Source organism: Paramisgurnus dabryanus, chromosome 11, assembly GCF_030506205.2.
Source record: "Paramisgurnus dabryanus chromosome 11, PD_genome_1.1, whole genome shotgun sequence".
In the NCBI taxonomy this organism is placed as follows: domain Eukaryota; kingdom Metazoa; phylum Chordata; class Actinopteri; order Cypriniformes; family Cobitidae; genus Paramisgurnus; species Paramisgurnus dabryanus.
Genome location: NC_133347.1, coordinates 1,638,682 through 1,662,079, shown reverse-complemented (window position 1 = coordinate 1,662,079; position 23,398 = coordinate 1,638,682). Strand labels below are relative to the sequence as shown.

Genomic DNA, 23,398 nt, shown 5'->3' with positions numbered 1-23,398 from the left:
GTCACACGCTGTACATTCTGCGGTTTTCATGTCTTTCATAACATTACATAAAGAAATAATATAGTGTTGTGCCTTCCGAAAAGTGTTTTCTTTGCCTATAAACTTCTTATGAACAAATTTTCTCCAACTCAACTTTAAATTTGTACATTTATCCAGAGATAAAGCGTGAACTCGATGAGAAGTTCGTTGCCAAGTCCTCTGCTTTTTTAAGTTCAGACTTGGGAAACTTTTAAACTGTTTCAGCGAGTTGGTTTTGTTCTTAAAGATGAAAGGATTTTGTTCATTAGACATTGGTATTTATGCTATGAATAGTCATTGGGATGCTTTTGGCTAGTTTTGAATGTTCATTGGGCTGCTTTTGATACCTGTATCTGGCAACCCAGGCTGTGTGCTTGTGCAGACGTTTTGGTTGGGATTAAACAGAATGTAGATGTAAACCAACATTTTAATCAGAATGCAATGTTTAGGGTAACTGTACTGTCGCAACCTTGAATCAGATTAAATTCAGTAAATTTTGTGCATGTAAACATAGCTAATGGTAAGTAAATAAAGTCATTTGCGTAACTTACTGTAATGTGCTTTCTATTGTAATCATTTAGGGATATGAGGGTGAAAGAAACCCAAATAATGTGAAGAAGAACACGCTGAACTCTAAAGCAGATCTGGATGGAAATATGAACAAGAAAAAGAAAAAGAAGAAGGCTGTGATCGTGGAAGAGGGACCGAGTACGTTCAGAGTTTGATCACGAGAGCTGATGTATGTTTATGTTATTATCAGTGATATGTTGTGTTATCTTGTGTGTTGTACAGTGATACCGTACCACTTCACAGTGTCGACAGGAGACGATCGAGATGCCAGCACCTCCAGTCGAGTCTATATTATCATAATGGGACCCAATGAGCTGGAAACAGATCGTATGTGGCTGGATCTGCCCGAGGGGAAGAGATGTTTCGCAGCAGGCGGGATGGAGCATTTCCTCTCTTATGGATTAGATGTGGGTGAAATTAAAAGGATTGAGGTGAGTCCTCAAGTTTCTTATTTGTTTTAACAAACACATTCACTCGAGTTTCTTCTGAGCGTGTCTTTTTTGTCACTAACCTGGATTGACTTGTATTTCTCAGTTGGGTCATAATGGAGCGACTCCAGAGAGCTGCTGGTTAGTTAATGAGCTTTCTGTGGCCGTTCCCACTAAAGGCATTCAGTACAACTTCACCTGTAAGTGCTGGCTCGCCAAAGACAGAGGAGACGGACTCACGGCCAGAGTCTTTAACATCCTGGACGCCACAACCATCAGCATTATACGAAAGGTCCAGATGCACCGTGCTTTCACCTGAAGGTTCTCACTGAAGATTGTCGGATCTGTTAACAGAGGTTTATATTTCTTTCTTAGGTGGTTTATGAAGTGACGGTAGTGACAGGTGACATACAGAACGCAGGCACAGACACAAACATTTTTATAACGGTGTTTGGAGCCAATGGGGGCACTGAGGAGATGCTTCTCTCCAAAAATGAGGACAGGTACCAGTTGACATCACACAGATAGATCATGCATATTTAGTTATTTATCCATCGTTTAGAATTGAATACAGTGATTTTAATGACTGTGATGAAACTACTGTGATGTCCAGATTCATGTGACAGTATTAACAGTATGATTAAAGCAGTGTTGGGTAGTAGTTAACTAAAAGCAACGCTACTAACTTAACTAAATTTTTCTGTAGATGGCGGTAGTTGATTTACTTTTAAAACAGTGTAGCTTCAACAGTAGTGAAATATGTTATCCAGCAAGTAGCGGTGTAGCTATTGGCTTTCTGTTGTGATGAACCTTCGCCTGCAATGCCTTTGGGCAGGGTTGTGGCTAGAAGGGTTACAGCAAACGCTGAAATATTTTCTTACTAGATCACAAACTTACATTGTTCATTACTGCCATCTATTGTTCTGTCACGCATCTTTGGGGAGATCGTCTGATGATTATTTAAAGAACGTGACGGAGTAAAGTCGACATGCCCATCCTATTATTATTGATAATAATTATTAATAACTAATCATAAATATTATTATAAAGAGCTGTAATAAAAGTGTTTCTAAGCTATTTAAAACTTTTTTTGCTCTCTATTTATTTCCTTTTTTATGTTTTTAATAAATATTTGTGTATTACTAGACCAATTTTATTACATAACATTGTTTTAAACCCCAAATTCATTTCTTTAAACATTCTTCATTAACAATTATTCAGTACTTGTAATATAATGTTACTGTAAAAAAATCCAGGTTTGTTTTAATGTACCTAGCTACTTTTTAACAGTAACTTGTAGTATAGCTACAGTAACTACTTTTGTAGGTGGGTAGTTTGGCAGTAGTTTAACTACCTTTACTTTAGCTTGTAGCTTATCTAACTACAGTTCAAAGTAGCTTCCCCAACACTAGATGAAAGATATTAGTATATAACTATCAGCTGTTTTCATTTGCCAAATTATTTTATTTAATGAAAGATAGATATCTGAAGACATAGTCACTATATATGTCTATGAATGGCAAAATAAAAATCTGAACATTAGTTTTGAGAAATATAGAAAAATATATTTTACATAAAGTACTGTGCAAAGGTCTTAGGCCACCACCACCAGACTTGTGTTTTAGAAGTTTTAATGTCCGTCCATATTTATTTTTTTATCTATTTTATTACAGGAAAATACAGGAAATATGTAAAAAATATATATATATATATTTTCAGGACACAATGTCTTCTTTAAGCATCGTCTGTGTTTAGTGTGACCTCTAAACTTTTCCAGCTCCCCTACAGTTAAACATTATTAATCAAGGACTTTGCTGATGTTACATGGCTGCAGGAGGCGTAGTTATTTTACGCACTGTCCCTTGGTTACTTTCAATAGCAGGGGACTATTTTTCAGGCAGTGCATAATATCACTACGCCTTCTGCAGCCATATAACATCAGCAAAGTCCTTGATTATTACACCAGAATGAGAGTATAGTTCATAAACATATCCGCCTAGAAAATCACAACTTTTAATTTTCCATCGGTCTTAGTAGACGATGTAACTACAGAAGAGTTAAGTTTTAAATAGGAAAAATATTGAAACTCTTTGGTTATTTTTAGTGCAATGCTAATGGTCTAATCAGATTCAATGGATTGTGCTAAGTTATGCTAAAAGTGCTAGTGGTAGCGCCAGACCTGGAGATCAGCTGAATGGATTCCAAAACAGTAAAAATCAAAAGAAATGAACATATTTTCAAAAAAAGTGGAGTGTCCCTTTAAAGAGACTGAGAAATAATTATATATGATCACTATAACATTGCAAAAACAACAAATCTAATTCTGGCATGGTGGCCTAAGACGTTAGCACAGTACTGTATGAACAGACTGAATAGCTGATGGTAAATGGTGTCAGTTTCATTCACTGATATTTGAGTGTGTTGAGAAGATTCATCATCCTCTCTGGTTAAGTTCTCGGTTGTCTGGGTTTATTACAGGTTTGAACGAGGACAAGAGGACACATTTAACCTGGAGATCGATGACATCGCTCCCCTAAAGAAACTGCGTGTTCGCATTGATGGAACAGGAAGTCGTCCTGATTGGTTTCTTGACAAGGTGAGTCTGTAGATCTGAGCTAAATCAAGTTATCAGTCATAAACCCTGTTAAAGTCATTAAGTGTAAGACTATAAACATGCTTTGGGTTGGTTTGTGATGTCACATGACCCAGATGATCATGAGGAACCTGAACACAGAGGAGCTGTACATGTTTACTTATGGGGAGTGGCTCTCCAAAACTAAAGGACCCAAGAGGACAAAAGTCTGTGAGCTTCCCGCTGTTGTGGATGATGAGGAGATGGTGGAGAAAACTACCTACATCATTCAGGTCAAAACCAGTGACGTTAATGGTAGGTCAGAGATGAATGAATGATAAAGACTCATGAAGGACAGAGAGAGTTTACTCCTGAAATTCATTAATGACATACAGTAAAATCATATACAGACATATTATTACTGTAGATAAGAAATGTTTGAGATCATTGTGAGATCTGTGGACTTTGATTGCAGACATTTTTGTTAAGAAGAAAAGTCTAAATGAGATTGATGTGTAATAGTAATAATAGAGATGTGTTAGATTATGGTGTGTGTGTGTGCTTTAACAGGTGCTGGGACAGATGCTAATGTGTTTCTGATTGTGTTTGGGGAAAACGGAGACACAGGAACACTGGAATTAAAGGAAAGCGGTAACAGAAACAAATTTGAGCGCAAACAGGTGGATGTTTTCCGCTTTCTGGATGTTCTCAGTCTGGGAGAGCTGTCAAAGGTTCGAGTCTGGCATGACAACACAGGTGAGCATGATTTTATCATTTCATTTATACACACAAACACTTCAGTCAATGTGCATTACTGCAGACTTATATCACGAGTCTGTTGAATGCTTTATTCTGATTGGCTGATAAATGTTCCATGGGAGTTGATTTTTTTCTGTAAACCGCACACCTAACTTGTCAAATGTCTTAGAAATAGCAACAGAGCAATGGTTTTATTTGAAAATAATGCATACCTGTTTCGCGTTGTGCTGCATTACCACCTTGGGTGTGCATTATTTTCTTATAAGTCAACGGCCCGTTGTCAATTATTCCTTACATAAACTAACAAAACTATTAAAGTCATGAAACAGATATAGCGACTGTCTTATTTTCCCCATCATGACGTATATCTGAGTGAAACTGCTCCTGAAATGAGAAAAAAGGTTGGGTGGGACTTGAATATTCGTCCATCGAGAATTGATTGAATTGTTTTAAGTTGGGTTATGTTGCTACTTGCTAATCTCTTTTCCCGGCCTCTGCCCTCGTGCTGTTCCTCAGAACCAGAAGGAAAGAGAGATCATTTCGAGGAGGGGAGGAGATTAGAGTTAGAGACTATACTTTATTGTCATTTTGTTTTGGACTCAAAGCTGCAATAATACAAAATCATATACACACAAACACACTATAAACAATATAAAATATAAAATGCGTTAGCTTTAGTGTTTTTCATTAAAGTTTATAAGGATACATGAATTTTAAAAAAGTAATGACACTCACATATAAGTCTTTCGTAAAAAAAATACAACAATATTCTATTTAAAAATTTTAAGTTTAATTTCAATTTCATTGTGACTTTAACACATTTCTGTCATCTTGAAGGAGCATTTCACCTGTAGAAACATCCATCTTTATTATAAGTGTGTCATATTTGTAGTCAAAATGTAACATACATTTTGAATTTGGTGCCTATTTGACCGAGAAAATGGGTGTTTGTAGTCTCACCGCCTCAACAAAGATATTTGACTTTACATCATTGAAAGAAGGAAGTGCAACACTGAAATCTGTATTTCTCCTGTATCAGCTGATCCACGACCATTCAAAAATATGACTGGGGTTCTAACTATACAAATATTAATGGAAATGGGTGAAGTGTCCCTTTAAGTGATGTATTTTTTAAAAACACTCTGTGGTGGAAATGACATTTTATAAAGTTTGCCTGATTTCTCTCTTATGTTTCCGTCTTAAGGTCCTGCTCCCGGATGGCACCTTGAATATATTGATGTGAAAGATGAACTGCTGGGTGAAACTTTCCGCTTCCCATGTGACCGCTGGCTGGCCAAAAATGAGGATGATGGTCAGATCATGAGAGAACTGGCATGTGCCAACAATGACAATCTAGATCTCAGTGACAAGATTAGTAAGGACGGAGTACATCCTTTTGATTTAACATGTAGTGGATTCATTTAGTTCATTTTTAAAAACAATCTTTTGCTGTAATCCTTTCAGAATATGAAATCGAAATCACGACAGCCAACTCTGAAGATGCAGAGACCAAAGAAAACGCCTGGATCGTGCTGGAGGGGAGAAAAGGCCGTTCGAAAGAGTTCATGATGGAAAACCCAAAGAAGAAGAAATTTTTGCGGTATGTATAGTGTCGTCTTGATGTTCAGAAAGAATGTTTAAAGTGAATACCTTCTCATTTGTTTATCAACCAGCAACCGTGTCCAGTTTTTTGCTTCATACAAAGAAAACAGCTAAAGTCATGTGACTCTATTTCAGTGGTGCCACAGATTCATTCGAGTTTTCCTCAAAAAATCTGGGAGACATTGTTGGTATTTGTTTGGGTCATATTTCAAAAGAGAAAAAAGTGAAGAGTAAATCTTTCTGGCATGTGCACGAGGTGATTATAACAGACAACGAACTGGGAAACAAGTGAGTACTGTTTTCTCTCTATCTCTTCCTGTCACTCCTGTACAACACAGACGATCATTCTTGCTCTGTTTGATCTCTTCAGATATTACTTCACCTGTGACGCTCAGATACCCCTGGCAGCAAAGAAAGATGAGTTCATGACTTTTGAGTGCACCAAATCTGTGGAGAGTTTCGCTAGCAAAGTCCGCAGTTTAGTTCCCGTGAAGTATGAAATAATCGTCATCACCGGAGACATTAAAGGGGCGGCGACCGACGCCAACGTCTTCATCACGATCTACGGCGTCAACGGCGACTCTGGGAAACGAGCGCTAAAACAAAAGTACAGAAACCTTTTTGAAAGAGGATCCACGGACCGCTTCTTACTGGAGATGCTGGATTTAGGTGAATTGTTGAGGGTTAAAGTGGAGCACGACAACACCAGTTCATCTTCTGGCTGGTTTCTGGAATGTGTGGAGATCACAAACACTGCCAACTGGGTGACGACCATCTTTGTTTGTGGAAAGTGGTTGGACAAAAACAAAGCCGATGGACACATCCACAGAGTTCTGTATCCCAAATATTAAATGTGATGGAACAAATAAAAATAGCACTTATTTGTACTTTTTTTAAAGAAATTTTAATAAACCTTCTTTGTGATGAGAAGTGTGCAGTTTATGGGTTTGTACTATTTTAAGCCTTTTTAATACCTGTTGACCATCATATATATGATCCTAAAGTCTGTGGTGATTTATTTTAGACTTTAGGGGCACAGATTTGATGGAAAAGTGTCCTTATTTATATAATCCATATTTATAAAACCTATCTTTAACATGGAAAGTGCTTAGCGCCACATCAGGGTCTGAGCAGACGAAGGCACTTTTGCTTGTCTGATTGCTGCAGGTTTTTAGAAATATAAGCTATTCTTGCTGCTCGAAAAGGATTGAAATATTGACAGGTGTTCTTTTATTTTAAATGACATTAATTAGGCATTGTTTAAAGCAGAAATGTGCAACTGTTTAGATGCGCACAATTTCACCCAAGATCATTTGCGATTTATAGATTTCACGTCTGAAAGTGAGGAGTACACCCATACTATGTGCATTTTCTATGCGTACATTCATTTTTTCATATTTTCTACGCATGATTTTATAAACGAATAAGTGGCTTTCGTGGTCAATATGTAACTTCTGGTTAACTCCACAAAGAATCAGTAATAACAAAGTAATTTTAAAGTAGTTTATTTATATAACAAGCAAAATAAACAACATTTGTTATTTTCGACGAGGTATTTGTTCAAGAGTTCAGTTTAGCAACTAGTCAGACCATTAAAAAACCTGAAACCGGAAGTAAAGTAAAGTTCCACCGCACGTGCATCTGATGAAACCGTATTTTGCCTGGTCTCAAAAGGCGCACTTCATGTGGACTTTCGGTCTCGTGGCCTTAAATTGCTCGCTTAGTCTACGAGTCTGTAGGGTGTCCCATCTGTCATTTTTACGCTTTAAAGTGTGCTCATCAGTGCCCCCTTGATGCGATCATTGCGAACGAGCAATCAGACCAATCAGACGACAGAAGGGAGGAGTTCACACTGACAGGCAACTTCTCTTCCTATTTCCAGGGTGATGCTCGAGTCTGTCCCAAAATACGACTCTGGTGCACCCACGTGGACTCGCATTAAGGGTCCCTTAAGGCTGCACTACATGATGTCATCAAAGTGTGGACTCTGAGGAGGACCACAAGTCCACCATTTGGGACAGGGCGACTAATGAGACCCTAGGTCACTCACACACCTGGACAGTTTGACTTCATTTGCATTTCTGACTGAAATGTCTGTGTTGTGCAAGTGATCTGATCACAGCTTGTGAATAATAAAATCTAAATTACTCAAACTTAAATTCTCATTGTTTTCCGTGTATTGTGACAGAAGAAAGCTCAAGTTCTCTCTGTCACCAGTGGAGCAACCCCACACCGCTTTTTCAAAATGTCCTCCCTCAGTTTAATGCTTTATTTTTCACTCGAAACAATATTTTATTTTCGACCCAGCCAACTGTGTGTAAAATAATTTCCAGTGGCCACCCCTATCACGTTTTAAAACGGAAAAAAATGACTCAAAGTCCCAGCACACACGCGGTTCCTACTTACATGGCATCATCAGCCGTTTCTCAATCCAAAGGCAGCCGCCTCTGAAGGTCATATTTGTAGTCTGCATACGTCATCAACTATTTCAGAATATTATAAACAGTTATACAGTTAACTGTCATTCTACTAATCGTAAATTGTTGTAATATGCTTAAGACATGCGAATTTTATCCTCGGTTAATTTAAATAAATCAGGCTTGATGACGTATGCAGCATGTCCAGAACAGTGGCGGGTTTATGGGTAATCTTCACCATTACGGGGAGGGGGGGTTCTTGATTCCTCCTGAAAGACGTCAGTAAAGACTTGAGGAAGGCAATATTTTTATACTATTACATTATATTAGTAGAGTCTATATTTATAAAATATAGTTCGCATCTGTATCTGTAAAGATATAAATATATTTGACCACCCCTAAAATGAGTCATACTCAGTGGTCATACTATTATGAATGCATGAGCGCGCGCGCACTGGAGAAGTATCGCGCTCGCATTCAAACGGCCGACAGATAGAAGATACTGTGTCTGTAAGTGTTTTAATTTCACTATATAATCAAATGTTTTAAGTGAAATGATAAAGGTGAAGTCTTGAGGTAACTTTAACTGTCAGCATGAGATTGCGCCGCATAGCCTTACATGCGGTTTAAATGCTAAAAACTGATATTCAACGCAAGGTAAACTTATTTTATGACACTTTACACAGCATGTTATACCCTTAAATAGCATATGTGGGAGTGGGTACTTTATAATAATATTCAAAAGCGATGGTAATTACATTTTTAAACAGATTTTTTTGCTCCAAAAATGAAAATAAGCTAATACAAACCTGTCTATTGTTGTATTTGTATAAAACATGGTTAATTTTCGTAATGGCTGTTTCATAAACATCCTATATTAGGAACAGGTGGAGCAGCCAGGTGTTATATGTCCTCAACATCACCTGATGCTCTCAATGCAGTGCACACACCACAATGTACAAGTGAGTCCTCTTTTTTTTTTAAAGCATTTTCAACAGTTTATTTGAAAAAACACATACAAAAAGGGTCATATACAAGACAAGAAATTAAAAAAAGAAAGAAAATTTTGGGTTAAGCTATGCAACTTTTTGCATCGTCATTAGTAATAAATACAGTACAAAATCCACCAAAAGTGAATCTAAGATTTTCTTTTTTTTACGCAATATACACTTATCTAGTTATCATACATTATAATCACCAAGCTATTGCTTAAATATTGTCAATACATATTCTTCTACTTGAGCTATAAAATATTCATGTCAGAAAACATTGCGCAGTAACAGCACACAGCAGGAACTCGTCCTCATCACTGGCAGGTTATTTCACTTTTTTTGTCAGCAGCAGAAAAAACATCAGAAATATTTATGGTAAAATATTTTAACATATGTATCCATTCTCATACGCATATTAAAACCTGAGAAAGACATGCATTACAGAACTTGTGCTTTAGGATCTAGGGTTCAGTCTGTTAGCGAAACATGATATAATACTATTGCTTATGTCAAATCTGCTGGAGAAATCGATCAAATCAAAAACGACTTTAAGGCTACACAGGCTAGAAACAGAAATCATAAAATATAAAGCCATTAATATTTATTTTCTTTTTTTGTACGAGTTCCTGAAACTATTAGGACTCCCATGTGTTTATTAGGTTGTACACGGCTAGCAAATAAAAAAAAAATGACGTTTACTGAAAAAAGGTCATCTGATATATGATGACTAAAACAATCCACAATGCTATACTGGCAGAATAAAACTTTGGGAGGGGGGTTAAAGTCATAAAAATGTGCATTATGAAAATAATCTACTAGCGTGTACCACAATACTAGCTGTAATATTATGCATTCAGACATTTTAAAGCCTCTCAAATGAAGTACCAATACGTAACGAAAGATAACCCAAATCGGCTTCACTTGAAATCTACAGAAATACAGCGCACAAAGACCTGGCTCACCGTATTCAAACGCTAAATTAAAGCCATATGGATACAAGACAAGCGGATAATATCACAGTACGCGTTGAACTCACTCCTCACTATTAGAAAACACCGAAAAAAGATTCACGACCCCTTTCAGATGAGCAAGACGAGATGAGCGGACGGTGATGCATGTTTGCAGAACGCCAGTGAGAGGGCAGAAAAACAGAGACATGCAAAACAATTCCAGTCCATATTAACGGTTTGTCTACGAGCTCACAGCTGAACGATTCTTTGACATTTTGCATTAATGGAATGTAACCAAAAACTACAGCACCACATACTAACACATTTCAGCACGCCCTTGGGTTTTTGTTTTGACACTTATGCCCCTTTAAAGTACAACCGCATGCAAAGCACTCCCATTAAAGTGTAGCACAATGAGGTATTTATACACACGTTATGCTGCTTACGTAAGTAAGTAAATAAATAAATCGATTACATTGCCATACTACGTAGTTCAGAACTTAAATATGCACCCAGAGAGCGGGTAAAGTTAGTCATAAATTACGATTGTTAAATACTTAAGGCATTTGGACGCACAATATCATGTGTAAACTATGAAACACGCAACGAAAAAGCTGGCGCTGTGTGCGGCCACAGAAACCGAACGCTCACGTCACGACAAAAATTGACTATTGAAACACAAGTCCTCCAGCCACCCTAAAAGCAAAAACCAGAAGGACATTGTTTCGTCAAATGTACGACGACGACGTCATCGTCGAAACATCTGAAATGCTACGGAAAACACTTAACGTATGTTAAAAGTGGTCAGTGAGGCGACGAGTGCTGTTACAAGACATACAAAAATCAAAATGTGCTGTTATAACATCTGTTCCCTCTTTTATTTGGATGGAGTGCACTACGCACGAGGAAACAGGTTACTGAGTGCAAATGCGAAAGCAGAAAACGTGAAAATAACTACGTTAGGACAACAATAAATATTTTCTTCCAGCATCGAAGCTACTTATGTCGAGAAGCTTTTCCAGCCCCACATACAGGTTGGCAACTGTAGGAAAGAGCAAAGAAAGAGAATGATCACGCACAGCTTAGAAAAATCATGTTTGGTTTCTATAAAACGAATGGCTTTACTCCCTTGTGTCCTCTAGAAATGGCAGCAACCGGGTTTCATGCACGATATGACGTCAGAGCTGCTGGAACCACACGTCACAAAACTAACGGAGACACGTCGACTTACGCTGTGTGCTTGTGCTACAGGCGATACGGTAAGACAGTTCACTCGTGGAAACTTCAGAGACGCATTAAGAACACAGTGTCTTCAGGATTAGAACGTCCTCATGCATTTCCCAGAATTCCCTGGGCCTTTCGCTTCCGAGTTTTTTAAGCGAGCACAGACGAAAAACACAGACGGTCACAGTTTGCATCAAGAATGGTCTTAATCTTACACACCAACGTGAAGCATCACCTCTGATAAATACAGATACAACGACCGAACCGGCTCCGTTTCAATACGGTTTATTATTCTAGTCATGCGGCCAAGCAGATTCTCTCTCTCTCTCTCTCTCTCCTTTAATAATTCATTCTAAATACTGCGAGCTGCATTCTCATTTACATTTACTAATCACATATAATATTCAGAACGTTTGAGTTTGCTATGTCTGTAATGCTTCATCCATGGACCTACTGAACCCTGAAAATGTCTGGAATCACACTAAAAACCATCTTCGCTAAACCGGACCTTAGTGAAACCATCTTCTCCATGCGCTCTCCGATTCTGTATCGGTTCCACTCCCTCCCTGTTCTACATCATCAGTTGGCTCAGAAGGCAAAGGTCAGAGGTGAGAGGTGATAGAGACGACACACATTTGGCAAAGTACCCACGAAGGGACGTAGAAAGACGACAGGACTTTAGATTAGTGCTACGCGAGACATCAGCTATCGGGGGACAACTGCGTCTCAATGTCTACCCTGCAGATGGGACACCTCTTATTGGTCGCCAGCCACTGGTCAACACAAGCCTGGTGGAAGAGATGCATGCAGGGTAACCTCCTGCAAACAGAAGAAAAGGATTTTCAGAATATTTCAAGACCGGATGGGTTTATTACGGTACATTCACACAGGGTGTCAGCGTTAACGCTTAACAGAGGGTATGGCCAACCGCCAATCACGGTGGCCGCAACACATACTCCTCTGTTCTCTGGTCTTGGATAAATGTAATTGTCTGGCTTCGCACTAGGTTATTTTAATGATCTGATTGGCTGATGCCAGAGTTGGTGCTTGAAAAGTTGATAAATGTTCAACTTCTTCTGCGAGCAATGCCAGTGGCGTGACGCAGACGGATCCACGATTCAGTTCGGCAAGTGTGAATGTACCAATATTTGATGTATAGTAGAGGATTTCATGCATGTGTCTACCTCACATCCTCTCCATCTTCAAGCATTGAGAGGCATATCGTGCATTTTTCATCTGTGTCCAATTCTTCCTCATCCATCCCGATCTTCAGCTCCAGAGGTCTTCTCTACAGACCGGAAAATATTTATATTCATTCGATTGTTTTCCTATAGTGATGTGCATTGTTGCAAAGCATCTTTACAGACAGCATTTCAAGTACAGGAAAATTAGAAAAAATGTACAAGGAAAGGTGAATTTCTATAGTCTAGCACAGTGTTTCCCAATCCTGGTACTCGTGGACCCTCTCCCAGAAAGTTTTAAATGTCTCCTTATTTAAAACACCTGATTCAACTTATCAGCCTACTTCAAAAATGATAAACACATCTCCCTAACAAGCTGATGAGTTAAATCACGTGTGTTAAATAAGGAGACATCTAAAACAAGGAGGGGGCCTCGAGGACCAGGATTGGGAACCACTGGTCTAGCATACCAGACAATGAATGTCTTGAATTGACACAATACAATAATAACCAAGAGAGAGAGAGAGAGAGAGAGAGAGTTATGATCATGAGAGTTTTACCTTTTTATATTTGTGAGGAAAAGTGAACCTCTCGATGGTGCTCTGCAGAGCTCCTCTGTTCACATTGCCTAGTCTGTCCTCTAATTGAAGGAGCTCCTGAAGTTAAACACATTGCTCTTCATGAGAAAAAGCCAAACCACAGCAGCACTTTAAGCGTCAAATGATGTCTTGGACGTACCTCGTAACTTTCTCGCACCGCAGACGCATGTCGAGACGGACTGAGTCCCTGCAGAGCCAGCAGATGTAACTGAGGATAAGGGTAGTTTCTGATCTCGTGGACAACCTGCACAGGACATCACGCTAATAAACTCAAACCTTCTGCGCTTATTTACACATCCAGTTAAACTTCATCTGTCAAGAAGGTAGAAAGGGCAAACTGACCACTTGTGCTGAAGTTGTGTTTCTGGGGAAGTGATGAAGTCGTGGCGATGTCAGGTAATGCTGGTAATGTTGAGAGAGGGGGGGGATGTGGTACTGTGGTAGACCTGGATCCACGCTCAGATCCCTGTACACAAAACACAGACCGGATTCATTCAATATAGAGTAAAGAAACTCTGAGTAAACGCAAGAGTGAGGTGAAGTTAGACGTACCAGTCCGTTCCTTCGGCGAGGTAACGCTGGGGCTGCTGTGGAATGGCTGCGGGTGGAGAGATGTGAATGGATGGAGGATATTCATACGGCGGTCGCAGCGTCTGCGGGTGGTGCAGGGGTCTGTCTTGAGCGTGTCTGTTTATAAAAAGAAAAAAAAACTTTCTTTGGCTTGGGAGATTATGTGATGCGGATGAATAAGAGTGCTACGGACATTGGCTTTTGTGAATAGTTCAGCATGTATTCACAGTACTTCACACTTATCTGTTGGGCGGCCAATGTATTTTTTTGTTTGTCACCATGGTGTGAATTTTACTTAACCAACATAGAGTATCACAAATTCCTCATACCTAGGCTGTGGAAGCATCCGCCTGTGTTGGGCCTCCAGAATTTGCTGTTGGATGAGGTATTGCTGGTGTAAAGCCTGAGGTAGGAAGGGGGGAGCCGGGATGTCCTGGAAAGGTGGCGCTGGTATGTGGCTAAGGTGTGGATGTAACGCGGCGGCCGGCTGGTGCGCGGGCCCGAGGTGATGGTTAATCGCCGTCTGAGATTGTCCTGGATGGGGCATGGGGAATTCGACAGGGATCTGAGTCTGTGGGCCTACGTGGAAATGCCGGCAGGAGGTAGCATGAGTGTGCTGATGCCTGTTAAAATGAGATCCTGCAACAACAATGACATCACACCAAATTATGAAGATTATAAGAGCGCTGAGCTGGAATCTGGTGTGAGGAGATCTTCAAGACTTCTGTAAGGTCCGGTGTGATGGGAAACCAAGTGAGCTGTGAATGTGTGACATAACTTTTAGAGATGTGTTAGGTGTTCTTGATTCTTATCCACTCAAACACTTAGCACAGGTTTAGCCTCTCTGATGAAATAGTCTGTCTAATAATAATGTAGCAGGGTGCACATATCAACAACCTGGCAACATTGGATATTAAATGCATATTAAATCTTAGGTTACTCTTCATTATTTTCTTCTGCCATGTGAGTACAGGACACCTCAACAGCAGATCAGATGAATGTATTAGTGATCTACTGACAGCAGATCCTAGATGAAGAAACTTCATGTGACTTTAGTGAAAATGTGTGATTCATTGACTTGACACATTACAGTTGAGCTAGCAAAGCAAATAATAAATGATGCTGTATACAGAAGATGCTGTGTTTCATGCGCTATGTTAGCCTGCCATGCATCATCAAGAAAGATCAGATGTTTTAATGATGTTTTCCAAAGCATTGGAATGTGGTGGTAGTAGCACATGTTCATGGATGGACATCCTTTGGTTCTGGCACATCCTTCATTCATTGAATCTACTTGGATCATCACAATAATCATCTCTGTGGAATGAAAATTGAACTTTATATGTAAAGCAAGCTGTTCAGTACTCAGTTAGCAGAGAGATTTGAGATCCTTTATGATGACCTGACATGAGAACATTGATCTATAATTCAATCTTTTGTGATAATGCTCTCTTTTTCAGTCCTACATTAATCTAAAACAATCATACATGAATTTAAATAAGCTGGCTGTGCCTTCTTAGTTGTCTGTGAGCTGAAAGACGTTTTTGTTTATAAATGACATGTGAGATGTGAAGTGCAGACCGTCTCTCTGTCTGTTCTCATGCATGTATTTGCTGACCAAATTAATCCAATAATGTCAATCCAAATGAATGTCAATATTCACTAAAAGAGAGAGTATTGCTATGATACACTGTGTAATAAGCTGAATTAAATGAATGACATCTAAATTCTATTTGGACACAGAGATATTTGTGAATGAAAAAAGTAAAACAAGGAAATCATTGATAATTAATCTAAACACAGAGCAATGAGACGAGCTCACTGCTGAATGAATCTCTAAGTTAAAGAGAAGATGAAATGAGTAGACATCTTGGAACGCCACAGAAAAAGGCCACGTTCACAGTAAATCCGGATCATTTACTTTGAGCAAACTTGAAAGTGCAGGTTTATGTTTTGTGGGCTGTGGAGAGCAGCGAATCCCATTCAATCGCTCTATAAACAGATCAGTGAATTTTTCGACTGCACTTTCCAGTGTCTCAATCGCAGGCATAAATGACCACAGATCAACTCATCGGAGGTCTCATGATGGAAAAGCGTGGAAATCAATCTCTACGTTTATCACAGCATAAAGGGGAGGTGGGGGGCGGGAAGAGACAATAAATGATAATCAGCAAGAAGCACACTGGAGGTTAGGAAAAACACTATCATCTTTATTGAAAAATATTAGTATATGTGGATTTGTGTCATAATAAGTCCATGCAACAAATAAAACAACATTGATCAATAGCAAGGCCCACCATGCTCAGTACAGGGTTAACAGAACAAAAGCCACATTCAATGAGCCGATGCATTGACTACAGCACATTACAGTACAGCAGGGTACATCTTTACTACAGAAAGATTACATTGGAGTCTATTCAATGTAGAATATCAAACAAATGATAATAATATGAATAATAACGTGATTCATGCACTGAAGTCTATTACAAGAACAAAAAGGTAGAGAAACCACAACCAAACAATAGACATTTCAGCTCTAGTAAGAGTATAGCAGTGCAGGAAATCAACATCCCTGCCAAATGGATCGCATTTTGGAAGTTGTGCCACGTCAATTTAGGCAACTAATACATGGATCGACGAGCTAATTCAAAGTTGCTTTTATTACTTTGCAACTTCACAGGTTAATGTCCGTCTGTTGTTTTTTCTCTAATAAACATGAATGACTTGTGTGGAAATCAAATCAGAAGGGCAAAGGCAATGAATGAAGCACAGTTATGCAGGTGACAGCTAAAGGTTTTCAATACACAGGGAACTAAAAACATGGGATCGGTGATTACCCTACTGAAAAACCCAGCTAAGACCAGCTTAAGATGGTCTAGCTGTGTTTTGGTCACTTTTTAAGCTGGAGGACCACCTTAAACCAGCTACCAGTTTATGCTGGTCTAAGCTGGATTTTCCGTAGGGTTTCCAAGCACAAAATGCATCCATTTTACAGGAACTTACAGACATGTTGACTACCAAAGCTGAATGGGACAAACATTTCTACAGCTACTGATGTGAGTTAAACTACAGCAGTTGACATATATTAGACACATATAGTTAAGCTCTTTATGTTTTAATTTCTCTCAGGAGAGGAGGAGATCTGAGATGTTTGTCGTCTTCTGATGGAAAGAGGAAATGAGGGATCAGAACACAGATGATCATTAAAACACAATGGGCTGATAATGCAGATAATGTAGATTCAGCCTCCATAGACTATGAAACAAGAGAAAAGAACAGAAATAAAGCACATGAAATCAAAGACAGAAGATCAGAAACAGAAATCAAAAAAGCTACATGAAAACAGTGATGTGAGGAAAAAATTATAATAATCAGCAGATCAACTCATCTGTCAGTCATGTTTAAAACAAACAAACAAACATACAAACACATCGTTCGGTGTAAATGTGAATATGAGGGTGTACCGTTATTTGATTCTTTAACATGATACCTTATGATCTTATGTCAGCAGATGAACTGAAGATTTGATCATTCTGAGGCCGTGGACAACAACACATACACTTTAAAAACGTGTCTCTAATCGATTTATTCGCCGATATTTTCGTGATGTTTTTGTCCGTTAATCTCAGGCCACATTTAGCATCGTTAGCATTGTGAGGTAAAAGCTAATCTTAAAAATAAAACCTTAAAACATACACATTAGTCTTAAATGTATCGATATAATTTATCGTAATATACTACACAAAATCCATGAGATCTGGGGTTAAACGCGTTTTAATATTAAATATGAGCACAAGGCGTCAGTTTGCTAACAGATGAACTCAGATCAGAATCAAAGCTTACAGACGCACACATAATAAAACATCACATAATCGGAATAATGTTTCTAAATTATTTTCTCACTCTGGACTGATAGCAGCAAACGAACCAGTCGTTAGTTCTGATAAACATGCAGGATTCAAGCAAAAGGCCCTCAGATGTGAAATAATGTGAGAGGAGTGTTAAATAAATACCTCTGTTTCTTACTGAGCCAAAGACGGGAAGAACCAAATATCCAACATGAACTAACACCATCCTTCAGATCTTCTGTTTGATGAATACAGATTATAAACGAGTGAATAAATAATGTACATTCAGCGGGATCATATGCATTCAGTCACCGCGAGGACAAAGACGAGCGCTTCTGATGTTCGGTTCACCAACAACGGGTTCTGTTGAACCGATTCCTCTAAACGATTCACTTTTGAACTGCGTGACGTGAACTTGGAAGTTCATTGACAACACGTCACAACAGATAACATTTATAATCATACTCTTTACACGCAATGATAGATATTAATAAACAACCGCATTTAAGTGTTAATTTATTCTACTACAAAAGTGAAAAGTAAAATCCCTCGCACTGACTTTTATTTCAACTGGCCTGTGTGAATCTAATTGACCGAACGAACCGAGTCACTGACATGAACGAAATTCCTGAATCTGTAGCAGCAGTAGTTGCGATCCTCCGGCCAGCAGAGGCGCTGCTCTCATTCAACTCTGCATTGATGCTGCTCAGCTCTCTGACCTTTATGTGCTAGTATTAAATATAAAGACATTTGAACTATAATCAGGTGATTTTTAATGGTTGACGACTTCTGTTCATTCAGACTGTTACTGTACACAAAAATCATTCCACAAAATATAAAATGACATACATTATAGTGCTTTTAAAAAAGTACAGCAGTATCAAAAACTTGTGAGAGCACCATTAAAAACAAATAAACTGACTTAAATATACATTTTGTACACAACATGAATTATAATTTGCTGTAATGGACCATAAGCCTTTATATTATACAGCCTGTGCTAAATGAATGTAAAAGACCTCAACATAAAGACCATTGTGTTCCTTCCCATACGGCAAAACAATGCATATTTTTAAATTTGAAAATATATTTAGTTTTAACCTTCATATATTTACATATATTTCAAAATATTTTTCAGGGGCAACAAATACATTTATAATTTTACAATCCATACAGCAAAAATATATTTTTCTTGGCCAAAATATAAAGTATAAAATATATAAAGTTTAAGTATAAAATATATAAAATTATTGATTTTAATTTTTAATGTTATTATAACCTAAAGATGCTATGTGTAAGTTTGTAAACAGAAAATAGTGGTTTTCATCTTGTCACTTTCTTGATATAGAAAATACATTTTTACCCAAATTAGTCAAAGTGGATTTATTGCATTTTGGAATCAAACTCTTTATATATTTTTTAAAAATATTTCAAAAGATACAAAAAAATTGATTGGTTAAAATAATTTTTCTTAACATATTTTGAAATATATTTTGGGCATTTTTTATATATTTTGAAATATATTTTGAATGATATTTGAAAATAATTTTTTTGCCGTATGCGTTTGTTATGAAAACTTAAAATTACAATGAAAACTAAGTTAAAGTTTAGCCATGGAAGTCATTTTTATGGTTGCTGTAAGATGTTCCTGTATGGCATTGCGTGTGCAGCATCACAAGGTCATGGGTTTAAACCCAGGGAACACAAATACTGATTAAAACTGTGAACCTTTTGATAAAAAGCGACCTTTGGAGAAAAGCGTCTGGAAAATGCAATAAAGTTAAATGTAAAAAACAAAAGCTGGAATGGTTTTATAATAACTGAAGACCTGCACATGTTTAGTTACATACAGTGTAATATAATACAATGATAGAGTTCAATGTACAGTATGTTTGTCTCTCTCTGTCACCTCATTGGGAAGCGCCGTAGTTGTTTGTCAGATCAGAGTTTTCCTGAAGACTTGTGTGAGAGAGTTCCTCATTTTGATCTGACTTGGACTGAGTTTTGAATAGGTCTGATACATAAAAGACCTGCATTGAGACAGAACTTTATTATAAATGTATGAAATGATCTCAGGTTAATAACAATAATAATCAGTGAGATATGTACCGTAATTAAAGCAACAATAGCTCCCTGTATGAGTCCAGTAAGAACATCACTCCAGTGGTGTTTATAATCAGAGACACGTGACAGACCTACATACAGAGCTGTGGCGATGAAGAAGAACTGAAGAGTGGGACGCACCAGCCGAGACCATCCAGACGTCAGTCTAGACTGAAGATACAGCTTTATAGAGGAAATATATTCACATGTGTTAACAGCAAACACGTTTCCACAATAAACTGCACTAAAATTTCATTACTTTAACGGATAATTACTTAAAGATTTAGCTGATGTTTCGAGCTATAAAACTTAAATATCAAAGATGAGCTCTCTGCAATATTGAAAATTGGATAAAAAATGTCTTTGTAAGAGCATAAATATTTCACATGAACAAAGAAGACACTTACAGCAAGAAACAGCATACAGTACATAGAAAATGATGAGTGCCCAGAATAAAAGGACAACCTGTCAAATAAATCATACATGATATGATATGAGTGATCCCACAATATGTTTTCATAAAAATCTAATGGCTTTCTTGCTCTCAGTGTGCTTTTACCAACTAAAAAGTGCCACATTTAATCTTTTGTAATATTTGACTTTAGCCTGTAGAGGGCGACACTCACCTGCCCTCATTGGTGAGAGTTGAGTCTCCTGTACATGTGAAGTTCTCAATATAACCTGATTTACAGTCAATGAGGTTCCAGTCGGGTTTACACACAGTCAGGAAATGTGGCCGCAGTCGACCGACGGAGTATTTGGCGATGTCTGTCAGTGACTGACTTAATGCTGCTCCAAACACAAATGAACCGACGCTCTTGTACACACAGACTACATACTCGTAAGTGAAAGATGCTCTGGAGCGCAGATAGACCGAGAAACACTCACAGAAGATTATCTGTGGAGAGAAGAAACTGCTGTTGTACTCCCACATCATCTCATAATGTTTATCATAATCTTAGTTTTTGATTAATGGGGGTTTGTACGATACTATATGCTTTGTAAAATAAAATTGTAATAAACACTATGTAACTTTAATGAAGAATGTAAATACATTGAATTGAATAAAGCTCCACCTGAAATATGCAGACATTCTTTTTTTATGCCTTTCCACAGTTTCACCAAAATGAATAAATTCCCTGTTGGGAAATTTCTCCTTGTTTTCAGAACCTTCATTTCAAAGGTCGTGTTTCTATATTATACTCAGTCAAAAGTAAGATGGATTTATTGGACACTTACTATAAAGAGTGAGAACGGTATCATTATTCCCATCAGTAACTGGTAAGATATCGTGTCATCTTTAAAAGGATATTTGAGGCTGTAATCGCTGCAAAAAAATCCTCTTTTGAATGGTTTGTGCTGAATATTCAAGACTGCAAATGGAAGTCCAGCTAAAACAAAGACAAACAAAAACACATTAAAACAATGGCACTATTTACAAAGGCTGTTTGCTAGAAACTCTTCCTGAAAAGACCACACAGGTTTTAAAGAATGGTATGTTTGAGTTTACAAAACATACATTTATTTATTTATTATGTCTCTATTTTTATTTTATTTTTTATTCTGTCCATGGGGTGGACCTGGCTATCATTTCACTACTGGTTAAATAGGCTGTTCTCAATGTCAAGGAAGGATCCTCAAAAGCCAGAATTTCGAGGATGCTCATGCTACATCATCGATGTCCGTCGAAGGACTGTTCCAATGTCGAGGATCCTTGGAATTTCAGCCAAGGACTAAGTCCTTCGTTCGAGAAATATCCCATATACAGGAAAGGATGCATATGTGTATCCTTTACCCACAATCCTATGCGCACAGAGCCGAAAGCACACCTTTCATTGACGCAATGACGTGCACTTGCCTGTTCCATTTACGTGTTCTCCAAATGATTAATAGGAGCCTCGCCTCACCTCTGAAGAAAGTGACTTGTAAGGACTAGTCCTGCCAAGGAAGTATCCTAGACATTGAGAAACGGCCATAGTCTCGATATACATACTGTATACAAATGTGTATGTCAATCCTTGAAACTTATCAGTAGTAACAAATGACTAAAGAAAACTCTTATTTTAAGAAGAAGAAGAACTAGGTGGATTTTCTGAAGGAAATGTGAAGTGGTGCTTGCTGTTGCAACATTTGATTATTTGCCAAGCCAAAAGTAAAAGGATCCAACCCTTTGATAACCTATATGATGTTATGATGCAGAAATGTAGGCTTTTTTAATTGGTTGTCAGGGTACCTTTGTTGGGTTTCTAGGGAGTAAATTGGCATCCACCAGTAATTATTATAGTCCAAGCCACAAGTAAAACAATTCAATCCCTGTGTCTCTACAATGTTCTGATGCAGAGATATAGGCTTTGTTAATTCCGTCGCTAGGGAACTGTCATTGGTTGCTAGGGAGTGGCTTGGCAGTGGACAATGCTGATACACCACAGGCTGTTTGCCAGCATGAATGATATAAACCAACCCCCATGTCTCCATGAGATTCAGATTTGAAGATATAACTGTTTGTGTTTTTGTTGCTAGAGGCGTGGCTTAATACCTCTGTAAGGATCCTAAGAGACTGATTGGAGTAAAATGAGCCCATCCCCATGTCTCTATGTCTATGGGATTGGTTGCTAGGGTGAATTTACACCCCTGACATAGTCTAGCACCATCTTCAAATTTATTAGAATAAGAAGATCCCTGGGGAATAATAATAGTGATACTTAGCAAAAATGCAAGCACCACTAATTCATCTTTTATTTAGTATTGGAAGGTCCAAATGCCACAATGCCTAAAATGAACACAAGATCCACAATTTAAATCAATCAGTAAACAACAGAAGAAAGAGACTTCATTATTGTTTCATTCAGTTGTGTAAGTGTTTCTCTGTTGCAACACAACAGACTCTCTATTGATTGACTTATTTCATTAAGATTCTATACATTTCTGTTCATTATCTAATCTAATAATACACAAACACACACACATATATGAAGAAGCTTTAGGAGCATATATGTCATGTTTTATACACGTATACCAGTTATAGATATTATATGAAGTGAAAAAATAAAGACATATTCTTTCTTCAGTATGAATAAATATTTATATATTATAAGTAATATTATATACAGAAGCTATATGCGTTATTTCAACCGGGTCACTTGATCTTTAGAGTTTTGTGAATTCTTCTCTTTGCGACGTTAAAAATGAGGTAAAATAACGCAGTAAATAATGCAATGGCATTTTAATTAAGCAAAGATTGGTGAACTCACCCATGATCAGACAGAAAACATCCAAACAAATGCAGAAAACTCCTTTAGTCTCGAACATTTTCACTTCCGCAAACACACTTCTGTTTTTAGATAATTTACACTTTAACATTTATTTACATCACATAGGTTTACAAACAATGAAAATTTGCGAAGATTTATCTGCACACGACAGAAATGATCCTCAGCAGAAATAAGTTTACACGAGTTCCAGTCTGTGTTGAATGGTCTGCTGTGTCCCGTTACATCTCTGCTTACTTCACATCGCATGATGGTGAGGTCAATCCCTCCGTGTGTCAATCATCTAGATGCTCCAC

General features: G+C 37.9%; 3 protein-coding genes across 7 annotated transcripts; 1 reads left to right on the top strand and 2 right to left on the bottom strand.

Moving 5' to 3' along the window:
- The first annotated feature begins 458 nt into the window (after positions 1–458).
- LOC135752038 (lipoxygenase homology domain-containing protein 1) lies at positions 459–6,810 on the top strand. The gene is made up of 11 exons (XM_073816150.1): positions 459–726; positions 811–1,019; positions 1,123–1,308; positions 1,392–1,519; positions 3,495–3,612; positions 3,726–3,903; positions 4,159–4,344; positions 5,552–5,722; positions 5,812–5,947; positions 6,085–6,237; positions 6,320–6,810. Exons 1-11 carry the CDS (start codon positions 675–677, stop codon positions 6,798–6,800), a joined length of 1,998 nt encoding a protein of 665 aa, XP_073672251.1. The 5' UTR covers positions 459–674; the 3' UTR covers positions 6,801–6,810.
- A 2,526-nt stretch (positions 6,811–9,336) lies between these two features.
- ark2cb (arkadia (RNF111) C-terminal like ring finger ubiquitin ligase 2Cb) lies at positions 9,337–19,659 on the bottom strand. Of its 2 annotated transcripts, none has more exons than XM_073816186.1 (8): positions 19,640–19,659; positions 14,212–14,521; positions 13,865–13,999; positions 13,655–13,778; positions 13,452–13,556; positions 13,274–13,369; positions 12,717–12,820; positions 9,337–12,351 (listed from the first exon to the last, which is right to left on the bottom strand). In XM_073816186.1, the coding sequence occupies exons 2-8, from the start codon at positions 14,427–14,429 to the stop codon at positions 12,234–12,236; spliced, it is 900 nt and encodes a 299-aa protein (XP_073672287.1). In that variant the 5' UTR covers positions 14,430–14,521; positions 19,640–19,659; the 3' UTR covers positions 9,337–12,233. The 2 variants fall into 2 exon arrangements, with proteins under 2 accessions (XP_073672287.1, XP_065104148.1); XM_065248076.1 differs by lacking the exon at positions 19,640–19,659 and adding an exon at positions 17,896–18,034.
- On the bottom strand, positions 16,072–23,381 carry plpp1b (phospholipid phosphatase 1b). Of its 4 annotated transcripts, none has more exons than XR_010533098.2 (7): positions 23,085–23,380; positions 21,073–21,224; positions 20,460–20,731; positions 20,241–20,298; positions 19,840–20,016; positions 17,896–19,760; positions 16,072–17,137 (listed from the first exon to the last, which is right to left on the bottom strand). XR_010533098.2 is itself a non-coding variant. In XM_073816187.1 (7 exons), the coding sequence occupies exons 1-6, from the start codon at positions 23,191–23,193 to the stop codon at positions 19,641–19,643; spliced, it is 888 nt and encodes a 295-aa protein (XP_073672288.1). In that variant the 5' UTR covers positions 23,194–23,381; the 3' UTR covers positions 16,072–17,137; position 19,640. The 4 variants fall into 4 exon arrangements, 2 of the variants coding, with proteins under 2 accessions (XP_073672288.1, XP_065126469.2); XR_010533099.2 differs by having other exon boundaries at positions 16,072–17,043; XM_073816187.1 differs by having other exon boundaries at positions 19,640–19,760; positions 23,085–23,381.
- Positions 23,382–23,398: the final 17 nt, after the last annotated feature.

Bases quoted from the DNA above. Each gene is read 5' to 3' on its own strand.
- ark2cb (XM_065248076.1), bottom strand. From the start codon at position 17,956: ATGGTGTTAGTTCATGTTGGATATTTGGTTCTTCCCGTCTTTGGCTCA. The intron at 13,557-13,654 runs GTCAGTTTGCCC...TGTCCTGTGCAG, and splicing joins ACACAACTTCAGCACAAGTG to GTTGTCCACGAGATCAGAAA. The intron at 12,352-12,716 runs GTAGACACATGC...TTCTGTTTGCAG, and splicing joins GAAGATGGAGAGGATGTGAG to GAGGTTACCCTGCATGCATC.
- plpp1b (XM_073816187.1), bottom strand. From the start codon at position 23,193: ATGTTAAAGTGTAAATTATCTAAAAACAGAAGTGTGTTTGCGGAAGTG. The intron at 21,225-23,084 runs GTGAGTTCACCA...TCTTTGTTTTAG, and splicing joins TGTTTTCTGTCTGATCATGG to CTGGACTTCCATTTGCAGTC. The intron at 19,761-19,839 runs GTACATATCTCA...GTCTCAATGCAG, and splicing joins CTATTGTTGCTTTAATTACG to GTCTTTTATGTATCAGACCT.
- LOC135752038 (XM_073816150.1), top strand. From the start codon at position 675: ATGAACAAGAAAAAGAAAAAGAAGAAGGCTGTGATCGTGGAAGAGGGA. The intron at 3,613-3,725 runs GTGAGTCTGTAG...CACATGACCCAG, and splicing joins CTGATTGGTTTCTTGACAAG to ATGATCATGAGGAACCTGAA. The intron at 5,948-6,084 runs GTATGTATAGTG...ACTCTATTTCAG, and splicing joins AAGAAGAAGAAATTTTTGCG to TGGTGCCACAGATTCATTCG.